The sequence below is a fragment of the Vidua chalybeata genome, chromosome 3, assembly GCF_026979565.1.
Source record: "Vidua chalybeata isolate OUT-0048 chromosome 3, bVidCha1 merged haplotype, whole genome shotgun sequence".
Taxonomy (NCBI): Eukaryota; Metazoa; Chordata; class Aves; order Passeriformes; family Viduidae; genus Vidua; species Vidua chalybeata.
In genome coordinates, this window is record NC_071532.1 from 82,478,369 (window position 1) to 82,493,844 (window position 15,476).

Sequence of the window (15,476 nt, forward strand, 5' to 3'; positions counted from 1 at the left end):
AGTGACTGGATCTGGCACTGGGTGAGGTGGCTTAGTGGTTTAGGGGTCACAGGGGCAGTGCCGGGTGGATGCCCGGACCGGATGATCTAGCGGCTCCCTTCCAATCTCGACGATTCCGCGACTCCGTGACTCCAAGGCGCCAAGATGTGGGCAGGCGCGTCACCGCCCGCGCGTCACCGCCCGCGCGCCCGCCCTGCCCCGTCCCGCCGCTGCCGCGGCCGAGTGCGCAGGCGCCGTGCCCCCGGTCACGTGTCGCGCGGCGGCGGCGGCGGCGCCATGGCGGTGAACTACAGCGCCAAGGAGGAGGCGGACGGGCACCCCTCGGGCGGCGTCGGCGTGCCGGGCGGCGGCGCGGTGGGCGGCGGGGGCGCCGTGAAGACCCGCAAGCCCGACAACACCGCGTTCAAGCAGCAGCGGCTGCCGGCTTGGCAGCCCATCCTGACAGCGGGCACGGTGCTGCCGGCCTTCTTCATCATCGGCCTCATCTTCATCCCCATCGGCATCGGCATCTTCGTCACCTCCAACAACATCCGCGAGTACGAGGTGCGCGGGGCGGGTGTCCCCGGGCCGGGGCTTTGGGAGCACCCGGGGCCCGCTCGGGGAGGCCGGGCCGGGCCGGGCGAGCGGGGATCGCCTGCCGGGAGGCCGCCTGCGACTCCGGGGAAATCCGCGGGGACCCAGGCGGGTTCTGTGCGGAGCGGACGCGGCGCTCGGTGGCTCCGATCCGGCCTAACGCCTGTGCTCGTCAGCACAGCGACCTTTAATTACCCTGAGCAGACACCGGGCTGCCAGCCATCTCCGCATAGGCTGTAGCTCTTCCGTGAGTTCTGTCAGTGCTCCCGAGGGAACTTCCCTGGAAGTTACTGCCTGCATTTAATCACATAGCCCAGTGCACGTTTTTTTCCTCAGCAGTACCGATAGTAAGAGCATCATCCGTGGGATAGACTGTGCTAGTCCATTATTTATCTTCAAATGTTCCAGAGTAATTGTATTTTCAGGACAAAGCTCTGTGGTGAATGTATTGCTGTTATTCTTACCTGCACCGATGATTTAATGTTGATGGTGCTGTATGGGAGACCGGGGTGTTCAGAGTAAGCTTGGAAACAAGGATCGAAAAGTATGGCTTTTTCTAATTAACACTTACAAACTAGAGTGTGAGTTTATCAAATTTACAGTTTCATCAGATTTACAGCTGATAATCAGCCATGCTACTGCCGTGAAAAGTTGCTGAGCCTTAGCTGAAAACTGAACTGTATATCACAGATAGATCCAGTTGATAACAGAACTAGTTTGTGTTGAAATGAAATAACTCACAGGGCTTAGGGATGGACGGTCTTGAGAAGCAATTGACAGCTATTATTAGTTTTGGTGAGCTAATATGACTGAGGTTGATTGTAGGGAAGAAGGTGTGTGGTTGTTTGTTGTGTTTTTTATTGGAGAGTATGAATTTTTGTGGATCAAATCACTCTAGTTACTGGACTAAGCTGCCACTTTCAAGTAAGTAGTGTTTAAGACAGTAGCTTGCCTGGTGGCAAGTTGTCTCTGAAGCCCAATTAGCTAAAGAAATAATGAGGTAGGGAATGAATGGTGTTTCCATATTTCTCTTAAAATGCAAATAATGTTATAATGAAACCAATTTTACCCCCTTTTATGTTAAGATCTACAGTTACAGTTAAGGAGGAAAGCAGAAAGGAAAACCCCAAAAGCTGATGTGTATTTTACAGCATCCTAATTTTTATGTAAGCATATTATTTAGAAAATAGTTGCTTCTTATATCAATGTTGGGATTGTGCTGAACATCTGAAAATTGGCACAGGTGCTTCAGAGAACGTGGCCAACCTGTCATGGGCACATAGGTTTTTAAATTGTCATGTGTAGCATATTTAAGGTAAACACAATTACAGGTTTTCCACACTCCATGGAGAGAAGTATAAAAATATCCTTGCTAACTCTGATTTTTGTTGACCACTGCATTTAAAATAGCCATTTCTATAGTAAAGCAGTATGAGCAGTACGAAGTTTTATATCATTGTAATTGCACAAATGTATCATTTTTCCATTATGACTGAATCTGCATTGATCTATGGGAACAAGAAATGCATCGGTTTCATGAGTCCAGAAACATACATGACTTATTGTGCCTATATTGCTGCTGTATGCATATACAGGATTTTTATATACTGCTGTTGCATAAGCAGCTCAGTCAGGTACTCCTGGTAAGTTCCAGTGGAACCCAAAAATCAGCTGTTCCCACCTAACAATTGGCGTAAAAGTCGTAGGTGAGCTGGGAGCATTACCAGTGCTCCACTACACAGTCAGGTTGTGTATATACAGCAGCAATAACCATTTGTAGTGGAGACAGCTGGCAGGCAGAAGCCTTCAATCCTCTCTAATCTCAAAATACTCAAGACTGGAAAGAGTTTCATTTGTTTGTTTTACTGTATGGATTTACTCTTGCACCTTTTGAAATCATCAAAAATTTCTAGGCTTTTGTGAGGACAGAAGGGATTTTGGAGTCTGTGGTAAGTCAGAAGGGGGAAACTCATGTTCTGTTGCCTGATCCTCGTACATGTTTTATGAAGTGCTTGTCCAGTGACGTTCTGCAAGTGAGATTATCATCCTAAAGGCAGCTGAATTTCAAAAAAAAAAAAAAAAAGCAAATTTAAATCAAAAGAGGCTTTACAGTTGCAGCCACAAAACACAGATAAAGCATTTTACCAATTAGGACCAGCATCTGGGCTCTAAACACCGCTGAGGGGTGCAGTTTAAGACACTGCTATCACATATGTGCTTAGATGGCATACATCCCTGCTTAGAACGCTGGCTTTTGTTATAACCTCCAGAAGTTACTCACAAATAGCTGTAAGTTTAGCTGTGGGAGACAAGACATCCAGAAGCTACATGCAGTGACTAAGCTTTTTTAGAAATGCAACTGGGGGAGGAAGCACAAGTGGTTATTTACATCTGCCTCCTAGGCAATAGCATACCTCTCAAATCTGTGTGTATATGCCTGTAAACTTAGTGTATTGGAATGGAATAGGATGTATAACTTGTGACCCTGGATACATATTTAGGTTCAAGTCACTCTTTCCTGAAATAACGTATGGTAGCCATTAGTATCTCTGTGGACTGTGCTGTTCTTCTACAGGTGCAAGGACTGAGCAGCAAAATGTACCTCTTCCACTGATTTCCTTTATAAGATGTCTTGAATTCAACTGTGGAAGATTTCCAACAGTTTAAGTGTACTAGGACTATTGGGATTTTGTTATGTTTTCTCTAGCATTTTTTTCATGGCTTCAAAAGGGTATAATCAGTCATTTATCTTGAGTCTGTTGTTAAAATAGTTCATTTGGGTGGAAAATTAATCAGTTATGTAAATGTCTTTTTGCCTGTTACTAAAGGATGAGAGAGTTCTGTATTTCCTGGAGGTGTTTTTTTTTTCCCTTTGGTTGTTTTTTGTTTTGTTGTTTTTTTTTTTTTTTAATATATATAGAGTGAATAAGAAGCATTGATAGAACATATTAATATATGGTAAAATATCAGGAATATACAAAGTATTAAATGTGTACGAAAGAGATCTTTGTGCTGTGACTGCTGCTGTGAACTGCATAATGATAGATAAAAAGCCAGATTGACTTAAGGCATGGCTAGGAACAGATAACTGAAAGTAAGTACATTACTGTTGCCTACATCTTCAGCCTTGTGTGCAGTTCCTGTAGCCTCATGTCATAAATGATACAAAATTAATAAAACCTACAAAGAGGAACAGCAAAGAGGATCAGATTTATGGATTTCCTTTTATACAAGAAATGGTTAAGCAGAGTAGGACAAAATATGAAGTCTGCAAAATCACAAATAGTTTGGAGAATATGTGTATGCAGTAGTTAAGTTATTTCTATAGGTGTATGTCAGCTGGCAGACATCAACAGCCTGAAAGGCCATTGGTGTGGAATAATGTGGATATACCCAATGTCCTTAAATCTGGAGTTATTTGGAAGTGCTCATGGTGTCTGGTTGTCAGATGTTGGCTGATCCCAGGGGACAGAACAGTGGGGTCAGGCAGGTTCTTGCCATGGACTCCATAGTTAGTCCTTAGCTCTCACAGTCAAAAGTGTTACTTTGTCAAGCGGTGAAGATGGATGCCTTCATCCTTTTAAAAAAAGCTCTCTCTTGAATGTAATCTGTAAACGTGGATGCAGAAAAATACACTTATGTTGGCAGTTACTGTACAGGAAAGCTCTTTGATAGCATGCAAGCTGATAACAGTGCATCAAAGCATGGTACTGCTTCAATATGCATCAATTTCATGCTCCACAGAATTTAGTCAATTACGTTTTTAAAAGTGAGGTCTTTAGGTCTTTTGCAATCTTAGTCTTGAGTGTGCGCCCTTGACCTGAAACAACTTCTCACACTGGCAAGTTCTTTCTAAAGGAAATGCTTACTTTAGCTTACTTTAGCAGAACACACCCACCCCTGAGTTAGCCTTCAACAAATGAGATGCACTGTTCATTGAGAGCAGCAGTGGGGTCTGTCTGCTGCAGCTAAACAGAGCTCGTCATGGCTGCTGCAGCAGTGCTGTTTCTAGATCAGCATAAACTTAATATCGTGTTCAGCTGAGCAGCAAAGATCGTGATCCTCTCTTAATCTCCCTCTCTCTGGCAGGTAATAGCTTCTGAAGCTATCTAGTTTCAGCTAGGCTCATTAGCGTGTAGGTTTTGTCTGTCAGAAATCTGGCAGCAGAGCAAATGCCAGTCAGTAAAAGTGCTTGCTGATGGAGCTGGTTGCAGCTTAATAGATATTGGAAAAATCACAGGAAGACAGACCCTGAAGAAGATGCCAAGGAAAATAGGCTTCAGTTCTTTCCTGAACACACCCTGTTTGTCTATTTTAGCTAACCGTAATACGTGTATTGGGACCAATCATAAATCACTAGTTCTTGGTTATGCCTTTCACTACAAACATAAATCAGGACAAACCACTTGCAGCAGCCTTTCATATAACTGTGTAGATGTTCTAGTTCAAATGCTACTGCTGCTGCACAGTTTTTTTTGCAGTGAGGTATATATTTCACCTGAGTCTAAATTCTAAAATAGGTAATTCATGGTAAGTGTAGAAATACGTCTCTTATAGGTAGAGGTAAGCTTTACCCTGCCACACTTTCTGGAGCTACACGTGAGAGAGAGCTGATGTGGTCAAGCTACTTGAGTTGGCTTAGACTGTAGGGTGAACTTGTGGCTGCTAAGGCTGAATGTACAGATTTTTAAAAAATGCTTTTTAAGGGCTACAATAATCAAGACAGAACATACTGTATAAGCCAGATAAGTGCTGATCATCTTTCTTGTCCATATACTGATTATTTTACCATTCCTGACAAAACAATATTGGTGTAATAATCTTTCCTGTTTTAGGACAAGTTTTGGGCATTAAGTGATTTCTAAATTTTTTCTTGTAATTAGGTGACTAAAAATGGTCAACAAAGCAAGCTTTCTAATGCTTTCAAATATTTTTTTTTATTAAATATCTAGACTTTTAAAAGCTTAATCTCTCTGGAAAGCATGTAAAAGCTGAGTTCAGCTTTTCATAGTGTGTGTGTGTTTGGAAACATCATATTGTCTGGAGTGTCTGCTGGTTTTGTTTTGGTGTGGTTTTTTTTTTTTTTTTTTTTTTTGTTGTTGTTGGTTGGTTTGGGGTGGGGTTGAAGCTCTGTGGGGGGCTTTTTGGTTTTGTTTGATTTTGCTTCAGGAGTAATTTCACCTCAGTGCTCAATTTGTTTGCATCTGAAATCAAGCATATAGTCAGAATCAAAAGCACATTTACATAATGGTTAAGGTTGGAAGAGACTTCTTGAGATTGTCAGGCCTGAATGTGCTCTTGATGTTGAGATATGATTGCAAAATAAATGCCACAGCAACTCTCTTGCTTAATAATTTTTCTTTACTCTCCCATTGTAAATTAATGACTGCTTTTCCTGTTACAGATTGACTATACGGGAACAGAACCTTCTAGTCCATGCAACAAATGCTTAAATGTGTCCTGGGACAGCACACCCCCTTGTACATGCACCATTAATTTCACACTGGAACATTCATTTGAGGTATGCTGCCCTGGATGCAGGATGAAGTCAGAACAGTTTATATGATCTACTTCATATTGAAAATGAAGGTTTTGTCACTTAAGTATTTTTTTTCTGTTTTAGAGGATTAGTTTTAGTTTTCCTTTGAACTTGGATCTGATTTTTATGTTTCCTTTTTCATCAGGAGGGATGAGATGTTTCTTAATGCTTCCATTTATCTGGAAATGAAAAACATTAAGTGGAATGCTTGTGTTTTACACATTCAGAGTTACCCTATGGGTCACATAGCTGGAGAGTAGATCAGATATTCCTGGATGATACAAAAAATGTCAGTTTAACGGGAATTGGAAATAACAGATAAGTGCTTTCTGGAGATTGGAGGCAAATGGGGCTTATGGGTTCTGCATCAGACATGACAGCTATTGGGATTAGTGCCAGTGAATATCATTCTAATAGTTGGTGACATTTCTGTTGTTTGACTTCAGCCTTGTTAAGATAGTACTTTTATGTACTCAGTATGAAGTTTGAGGTTTGAGGTTCTTACTTTATGAATGTTGCTATAAACCTAAGAGTTTAAGAACTTAAAACTGCAGGTTTGTGTGAACAAAATCCCTCTTTCCCCATCTTGCTTTTTGTAGAGCAATGTATTCATGTATTATGGACTTTCCAACTTTTATCAAAACCACCGTCGTTATGTGAAGTCTCGAGATGACAGCCAGCTAAATGGAGACAACAGTTCACTACTTGTAGGTATTCATGCTTGGATGTGAATGAGCAACTATTTTCTGACTATTGCATAAATCACCACATAGAGTATTTAGTTCCATGGTAATGAGGTACTAGAATTTTTGCATACCAGTAGGTAACCATAAGGAATTGATATTTTGTTTACTGAAAATAACTGTAAAGTAGTATTATTCATGTTGATCATGTAGTAAAAAGCAAGTTAGTTGTATAAACTAGCACAGACTCATTTGCCTTTTTTCTTTCTAACTGTCAGAATCCAAGTAAGGAATGTGAGCCTTACCGCACAAATGAAGACAAACCCATTGCTCCTTGTGGGGCTATTGCCAACAGTATGTTTAATGGTATGGTCACAATTTTAAGTTATCATTTATATGGGTCTGTGATCTAGTGTATGTTTTCTGTTGTGTTGCACATTATTCTGGATAAAGACACCATGAGCTTTTTTTGTTTTGAATTAACACATTTTCGTTGTTCAGAATAAAATAAATATCTTGTACTGCTTGTACTTGTTTAAAAATTGCTAGGAGAATTAATTTAATCTCATAGCATACAAAGGATGGAAATATGTGTTGTGAGAATCTGCTACTGCTGTGATGTAGAAACATAGATATCATACATGGATAATAAACTGCTGTCTCATATACACTGATTCTTACAGAACAGGTTGTTATTGTGTCAGGCAGAGAGTAAATGCCTTGCCTGGTTATTTTATTTTGTTTTCTCCTGGAGGTAATTGTCTCAGTGCTTATCATGATCATCTAACTAATGAATGTTTCTGCAGCTGGTTTTCTAATTTGATTTTGTCTTTAGATACACTGGAATTATACCGCATTGATAATGACACAAGGACTCCGATTACTTTGATCAAAAAAGGCATTGCATGGTGGACAGATAAAAATGTCAAGTTCAGGAATCCTACAGGAGATGGAAACAACTTAACTGCGCTCTTCCAAGGTAAAAAAAAACAAAAGGAAAAAAAGTGAACTTTTAGGGACAGCAAAATGCTTCAAACACCTTTTGATTTCAAACACATTTTGATTTCAGTTTTGCCTCACATTTTACTGAATGTGCTTAATAAATGTTCTCTGAAGAAATAGAAGCTAAGGACTACTCTGCTATTTGAAAGATTGTCTTTAAATAATAAAAGCTGCAAGTTTCTGATAAACATGTTTGGTTTTTACCTTTACTGTAATCATTAATTTGGTAGTTTTTAATTTCTGATTTTTTTTTTGTACTCTGAATACTAAAAAATATGTAATGTATACTTGGCAACTCAGCATCACACAGTGTCTCACTAACCATACCCTTGTTCAGTGGAAGGAAGAATTGGAAGGCTGAAAGTGAGAAGGCACATAGGTTGAGATAAAGACTGTTCAGTAATTAAAAACAAACAACCAAACCAAAAACACAGCAAGGAGAGAGGAAAATAAAACCCAAGAAAAATAAGTAATGCAAAAGAAAATATTTGCTCACTGCCATCTGAGTTCCTGAGCTAAAGTAGGCCCTCCCTACCTCTACCTGCCCTTTTCTATGGTATGGGATATCTCTTCGGTCAACTGGGATCAGCTATTCCATCTGTGTCCCCTCCCAGTCTCTTCTGGACACCTCTCCTGTCTCCCCATAGGTGGGGTGAGGTGAGGAGCCAGAAGAGGCCTTGATGCTAGCAAATACTGCTTAACAATACAGAAACATCACTCTTTTTCAACACTGTGTCCAGCACATATCCAAAACATTGTCCCAAACAGGCCACTGTAAAGAAATTTAACTTTATTGCAGTCAAGACCAGTACAAGTTCTATTGTGTTTGGATTTAACTTACAAAGAAATCCTGCAGTTGTTGAATGAAACTCTTCATATGGAGTTTTCATTTAAATGTTGCTGTGGCTAAGATGTGCTGTCCTCTAAAAAAATTGATTATTTTTTTGTTATTAGAAGTGACTGTGTCTCATTTTTTAGGTTATACAGTTTGGCAAATGAAATTTTCCTTTGGCTACTATGTCTGAAGAAGCCCATTCTTAGTGCTCTAAGAGCATGTGTGTTTATGCAAGGTTTATAATAACTTCAGGCTTAACCTGATGTGGGTTTCTTGCTTAGTCATAGACAAATTACATGTTGTCAGTGTGATGGCTACCCTTGGAGAAGCAGATACCTTTCCCTAATACAAGGTGGAATTGTATTTCCGATAACAGTAGCAAAAGCATTTGGACATAATCTGAAATAATGTTTACAATATTACATGCTCGTGGTTCAGGAAGTGGTTCTCAAATTCTACCAAGTGAGCAGAGGGCTTATCGTCATAATGGAGAATTACCCACCAAGCAGTGCTTTGAGACATGACTTCCCACCTGCATGAGTTGTTTAAACAAATGGACAATTATATTATTTACTTATAGACTTCAAACTATTTAAGCTGCAAATAAAAAGTTCTTAAACAGCCTAGTGTGTTGCAATAGTAGTGAGTCAGCCTGTCTGTTCTTACTGTTTAGAAGTTAATGTGGTTTTTTGTGACATTAGAATGGATTTTGATGAGCCAGTGTGTTATTCAGTCCTGTATTTGAAATGCTTTATTATTTTTGTTTAATCCTAGGCACAACAAAACCTGTGAACTGGCCCAAGCCAGTGTATATGCTGGACTCAGAGCCTGACAACAACGGCTTTATCAATGAGGACTTCATCGTGTGGATGCGCACAGCTGCTCTGCCAACGTTTCGCAAGCTCTATCGTCTCATCGAAAGGAAGAATAACTTTCAGCCTACCTTACAGGCTGGAAAATATTCTCTGGATATTGCATACAGTATCCTTTGAAAGCAGGCCTTAGCTGGATTATGCAAATATATACCTGCAAGTTATCAGATGGAGCTAGCCTTTATTCTTAGCATCCCTAAAAAGAGACGATATTGAGCTGTGATTGAAAACTGGCACTGAGACCCAGATAGACTGTTACCATCTTTTACTTCTGTGCTAGTTTTATAGCATTAATAGCTTCGTAGAGACTGGGAAATCAGATTGGTTGGGTGCTGGGAAGGAATTGAGAAAAGCATAGGAAAAGAGGAAAGAACAGAGGTAGCTGGTAGCTAAGGAATTTAAGAACTGTAACTTCAAGATGAAATGATATTTTGTAATGAAAGGCAGACTGACTCTGAAGGTCACAAAAATGACAGCTGTGGATCAAGTGAAGGTCTGTCATTCTTTTTTGGGGAGACTAAATATTATGTAGAAATGCAGGAGACTAGAGAAGGAGGGTTGTCATAGTTACTGAATTCTTAAAATTCAAAAGCACCTAATGATACTTTTTATATAGCTACTGCAGTGTTTTCCTTTGCTGTAAAACTGGGGAGTGCATGTAAAACTGAGAGAATGTAAAGAAAAATTTTGTAGTAAAATAGACACAAGGACTAAAATTTATATTTCCCTCACTTTATTTAAGCTACTTTCATAAACACACAAAGTCATGCATTTTACTGTTCCTCAGGGTTAGTGTCTCCTAACATGGCTTTTGTTTTGAAGTAGCTGACAATGCCCAGATTAGTTTTATCCAAAAAGAACAGCTGAATGTTTCATATTTGCAATTCCAGTTCCAGAGGCAGCAGTTAATATTTGGAACCTGAGTGAAATGACCCAAAATTTTCATGTGCCCACTTCAAGCTGGGTTTGGAAACTTGCTTCTTGTTTTCCTGAATGTTTTTTCAGATTATCCTGTACACAGTTTTGATGGACGAAAAAGGATGATCCTAAGCACCATCTCATGGATGGGAGGCAAAAATCCCTTCCTGGGAATTGCTTACATCACTGTTGGGTCCATATGCTTCTTCTTAGGAGTGGTATTGCTGTTCATTCATCACAAATACGGCAATCGAAACACCAGTGCAGACATTCCCAATTAATCTTGCATTCTGAAAATAAATGTACTGCATGTGCATCAAGGCCAGTCCAGAATGGACCCAGTTTTTGAAAGACAAATCTCTACTTCTGTTATTTCTGAGGCTGGGTGCATAATTTTAACCTAAAGTTCCCCTTTCCCATACTCTTGAAAATGACGGGTATACAATTAGCTGCATTGATTGTATCTCTGCCTATGTCAGAAACAGTTGTTCTGATGTTTGCCTCTAACTGGGCAGGCCACATGATGCATATAGCTCCTGTTCCCTTGATGCATCTGCTGCTTGTTCACGTGCTATGTAATGTCAGTATGATTCAGTACATTTAGATTGTGTGGAGAAAGATGGTTATAAGATATTGTAAATTGTTGACTTTCCATAATTCAGGTGTCAGTGCTGTTGGAAGAAGTCAAGTCTTAAATGTTTTCTTTGATTTACTGTCTTGTGTGCATGGGCTCCTACATTTCTTGCTGAGATTGTAATATATTTATACAAGTTGTTAAATATTTTTCCTATTTACCCACCTCTATTATATTAAATCCTTTAAGTGCTCTGTAAACTTCAGCACTCTGGATTCTTTGTATATTTACAATATATGTGCCTGGCCAGTAAATGAGCATCCTATGAAAATACCAGAAAACCTATTTGTTAATTATCTGTGTGAGACCCTTTAAAAGATTGGGACATGCTTGTTACAGATATAATCTTCTTCTAATTTTCTTCACTTTAAGTCATATCCAATCCTAGTTCACTTTTTGCTGGTTTTGCTTTTTATGAGCAGCACCAAGCATTAATCAAGAAGAACTTAAAAGGTTTTTTTCCATTCATACATTGGGGTGAATTCCTTTTACTGGGGTGACTTCCTTTTACTTGAGGAGTTTCCTAATTTTTTTAAAGCATATGTATTCTGAGCAGGCTTTGTTTTAAGGGAATTGTATGCTTTTTCCTTATTTTGAGTGAACACCACATGATTTTTTGTGGTGTTAAGGAAGTAAACTACAGAAGTTCAGAAGCTGGGATGGCAGTGACATTCTTCCCTGAAATGCAGGTTTAGCTTGCTGTGAAACATAATTTAAATATTGCAGTTAGGCACAATGTGCAGGTTAGTGTCTTAAATTAAAGAAGGATTCACCTTTAGGTTAATTAAAAGTTAACTGCAATGTGTAAAATACTACTTTAGGTGACTTTTTTTTAGATGATGCACAGAAACTGTAATGTATATGGTGGAGATCACTTTATATGCAACTAGCTTGATAAAGTATGGAGTATATTAAAAGAGACCTAATAAATTCTGCAAACCATTTAATAAGAGGTTTGGTGTTGTTCTTGAACATACATTTATTTTTATCGGGATGAAAAGACATTTTTAAGTGTAAATGCAGTTTTAAATGAGTTGTATTTCTGGGATTGCATATTTATTACAAAACTGCGTGGTCCAATAGCTTAATCTACAGGCAACTTTAAACAAAACTATTTATTTTTAACATAATCATATGACTGGTTTTACTTAATTACTTGTGTAGCCTAAGAGTTTAAATGTGTAAGTCTCGATAAACTGTGGAATGAGGCAGCATTTCCAGTGTGTGCTAGCTCTCTGTAACTACATAAAATAATTTATTTGCATAGTACAGCCTGGCAGAACAGGGCTTTCAAATACTACCTTTCAAGAATTTATTTACAGTGTTGTATTCATGTTGCTGGAGTTACAGAATAACAGTAATGTACCCTTGAAAACTTCCAGAATGTGCTAAACTGGCTTTCAGCTGTGGAGTAGCTGCTAGTCCAAGATAGAGTAAATGAGCAAGGGGATGTCTCACAATTACTGGTTATTAAAATATTTCAGTTTTTAAAGTTTGTGTTTGTCACTTGAAATGCAATTATATTCTACTTCATTCATAATTTCTATTTTTTCCAAGTGGGAAAAGCTGCTTTTTGGGCTGTGCGTAAAATTAAAAAATAAGTATTTTTCTGTCTTCACCTTGTAATATTTTTCAATGCCTTATTTTTTTTTTTACTGACTATAGCTGTCAGTGTATCTTCAATCTCAATGAAATGCACCAGGGTGAGAATTGCTGTCTGGTTTTTATTGCAATTAAGTGGGTTCTCTGAGAACCTTTAGCAGTAAATACATGGGACAGTGTGCCTGTGGAGCTTAAAATGTGTACAAGAGTTCAAAATATTGGTCAAATTTGTAAACTCTTCCTTCACTCATGCTCATTTGTCTGGATGTCATGTTAGTAACAATGGAGATCCTTGGAGGATCCTTGGAAACTTTCAAGGATTAATTATGAATATCAAACCTTGAAGGTTGCAAGTCTTGTCTTTTTTTAATAGAAATCTTTAAGGGAAGAAAGGCCATGAGAGTGTAGGTCAAGTAACATCTGCAACTAGAGCAATGAGTATGGCTGGTTGGAGTGGATTCACAGGAAATGTTATTGACTGCACCCTTCTCTCACATGCCTTACTTGCAATGGGAGAAGAACAGACTGAGTTGAAGAGAGTGCTTAGTGGAAAAGGTGATTTAAGTCTAAATCAGGTACCTACAGTAAATTTTAAAAAGTTACTGGAATGCAACCGCTGATGAAGATAACTTTGCAGAAACACAGAGTAATCCGATCTTAAAAGTTCCTGTGACAAGACAAGGGTTTCTGATCTTTCCTGAAAATGTGATCGACCCTTGATATTACATAAGTTGTTGGGGTTTTTTTTTTTTTTTTTTTTTTTTGTTTTGTTTGTTTGTTTGGTTTTTTTGTTTTGTTTTTTTGGTTGTTTTTTTTTTTAATTCAACAACTCAATGTGAAACCTCTCCAATACCCCAAAATGTTACACGTACAAAAGGCTTGCCAGTATTGAACAACTTGCCCAAAATGCTCTCTTTCAAAGGAGAAGAAAAAAACATGAAAATCTAAGTCAATTTTATTCTTTGCTTCTTAGCAATGTGGCCAGTTTATAGAAGAGACTGCTTTCTGGCTGTGTAAAAATAGACTCTGAGGTTTATTTTCAGGAAGCCCAATTGTGAAAAGTTTTGGGATTTTACTTGTTTGATTAGTAGTAGTATTAAATTTTCCTCAGAGCAGCAGAAGTATTTTAATGTAAGAATTCCCTGCCTTCTAGCTCACAGAATGTTTGGTCACCAGCCATGTTGCATTCTGTGCCTACATGTGAAGTCTAATCTTATTTGACAGTATCAATGAAGACTGAAGACCATTATGAAATGGCCTGATAAGAATTAGCAAGTCCTTTTATGACCTGAGTCTCAAGTAAGAAACTACCCCCCCATAAGCCTCCCAGTCTGAACAATCTTTAGCCTGTGCTTTAAAGTGAAATGATACTGTCTTTTGTATTGTGTTACTTGGTTTCTCCTGTTTTTCCCTCGTTTATGGTTTCATCCCAAATTGTCTCCCCTTCTCTAAATGTCAATTCCATCCCCACTCCTCCCAAATCCCTAGGAATTATTAGAAACAAACACACTGCTTCTTCCTAACTGAATAGAGCAACGCTTGCATGTATTGCATTGTATAACAAAATTGTTTATCAAAACTCATTGTTGAACAGTTCTGTTTAAGCCATTTCTCATTTCCTCAAGTTTTCATTTCTTCACGAATTAGTCAACACTGAAGAGACCAGCTGTGCTTGCTCTGAGCAGTTATTATGTAGCTTTGATCAGTAGGTAACTCACATGCCAATCCTTAAGTATGGCTTTTCTGTTGTAAAGTGTAGTTTTACAGAAAATATCCCTGATATTAGATTCAGACCTACCAGAAAGTAGCCCACTCAGCAGAAATAATAATTTCTCTGTGAATTATGCTCCTTTTACCAGTATCTCAATACAACTAAGTGTATGAAAATCAGAATAAAATATTGTATACACTCATAAGACTGCAAGAGGAATGAATTTAGGTGTTATTCTATGGTAGCACTGCTTGAATGTTTGAAAACCATTTGTTAAATAATGCAACCAGTTTCCTCCTTTGTTAAAGCACCTATTTGTCCATGACTGTGCTTTCAAAATGCTATTTTTAATATTCCTCACAGCTGAGGCTATACCTATAAATGCTTCTTCATCATTGCATTTTTAGTTTCTTTTTGGGACAGCTCCTAAGATTGAGAAGTGTTGTGCTTTGAGATATGATCCTTGTTATTTTCATACTGAATTGAGCACTAATTTGTCATGTTTGACACACGTCGTTCATCATAAAGTTTGGCACCAGTGCAAAAGTATAGTAATGCCAAAAACTAAGTGCACTTAACTGCAGCAAAGCCAGGAAAGAGCATTCCCGACAGCATTTCAGCATAGCGTTGAAGCATGAGAAGATGCAATTACGGGTCGCAATCTGCAATGCAGAAAAAGCACAGGCTTCTCAGAGTAGTTTCTTGAAGGGCAAATCATTCTTTCCTGAGACTCGAGTAGATTTGTATTTCATACAGTTCCAGCATTTCTTCACTCTATGTGATTTATACATCGTGAAATACGGAGCTGAAGTTGGTTGGTTTTTGGTTTTTTTTTCCCCCACATGCCGAGTACTTTTTATCCCAGCTACTGACGGAGTTTGAGGCAGTGAGCAGGTACTACATGGGGTAGTTTGGGGTTTTCTTTGTGTAGTGGCCCAACAAAGGATGCCACATCCACCCAAGGGTGCCAGAACCCCTCCCCTGAGTTGGACCCAGGCTCTGCCTCGCTCGGCATCCTTGCCTGAAGTGGCGGCCCCTGGGTATTTGCAGCGAATCCATACGAACAGGCGCAGCCCAGGATGCTGCTCTCCCAGGACACGCATCTCG

At 39.1% G+C, this 15,476-nt stretch overlaps 1 protein-coding gene across 1 annotated transcript; it reads left to right on the top strand.

Moving 5' to 3' along the window:
- Positions 1 to 248: 248 nt before the first annotated feature.
- On the top strand, positions 249 to 12,555 carry TMEM30A (transmembrane protein 30A). The gene is made up of 7 exons (XM_053936928.1): positions 249 to 543; positions 5,978 to 6,094; positions 6,712 to 6,819; positions 7,074 to 7,161; positions 7,631 to 7,774; positions 9,407 to 9,613; positions 10,510 to 12,555. Exons 1-7 carry the CDS (start codon positions 277 to 279, stop codon positions 10,701 to 10,703), a joined length of 1,125 nt encoding a protein of 374 aa, XP_053792903.1. The 5' UTR covers positions 249 to 276; the 3' UTR covers positions 10,704 to 12,555.
- Positions 12,556 to 15,476: the final 2,921 nt, after the last annotated feature.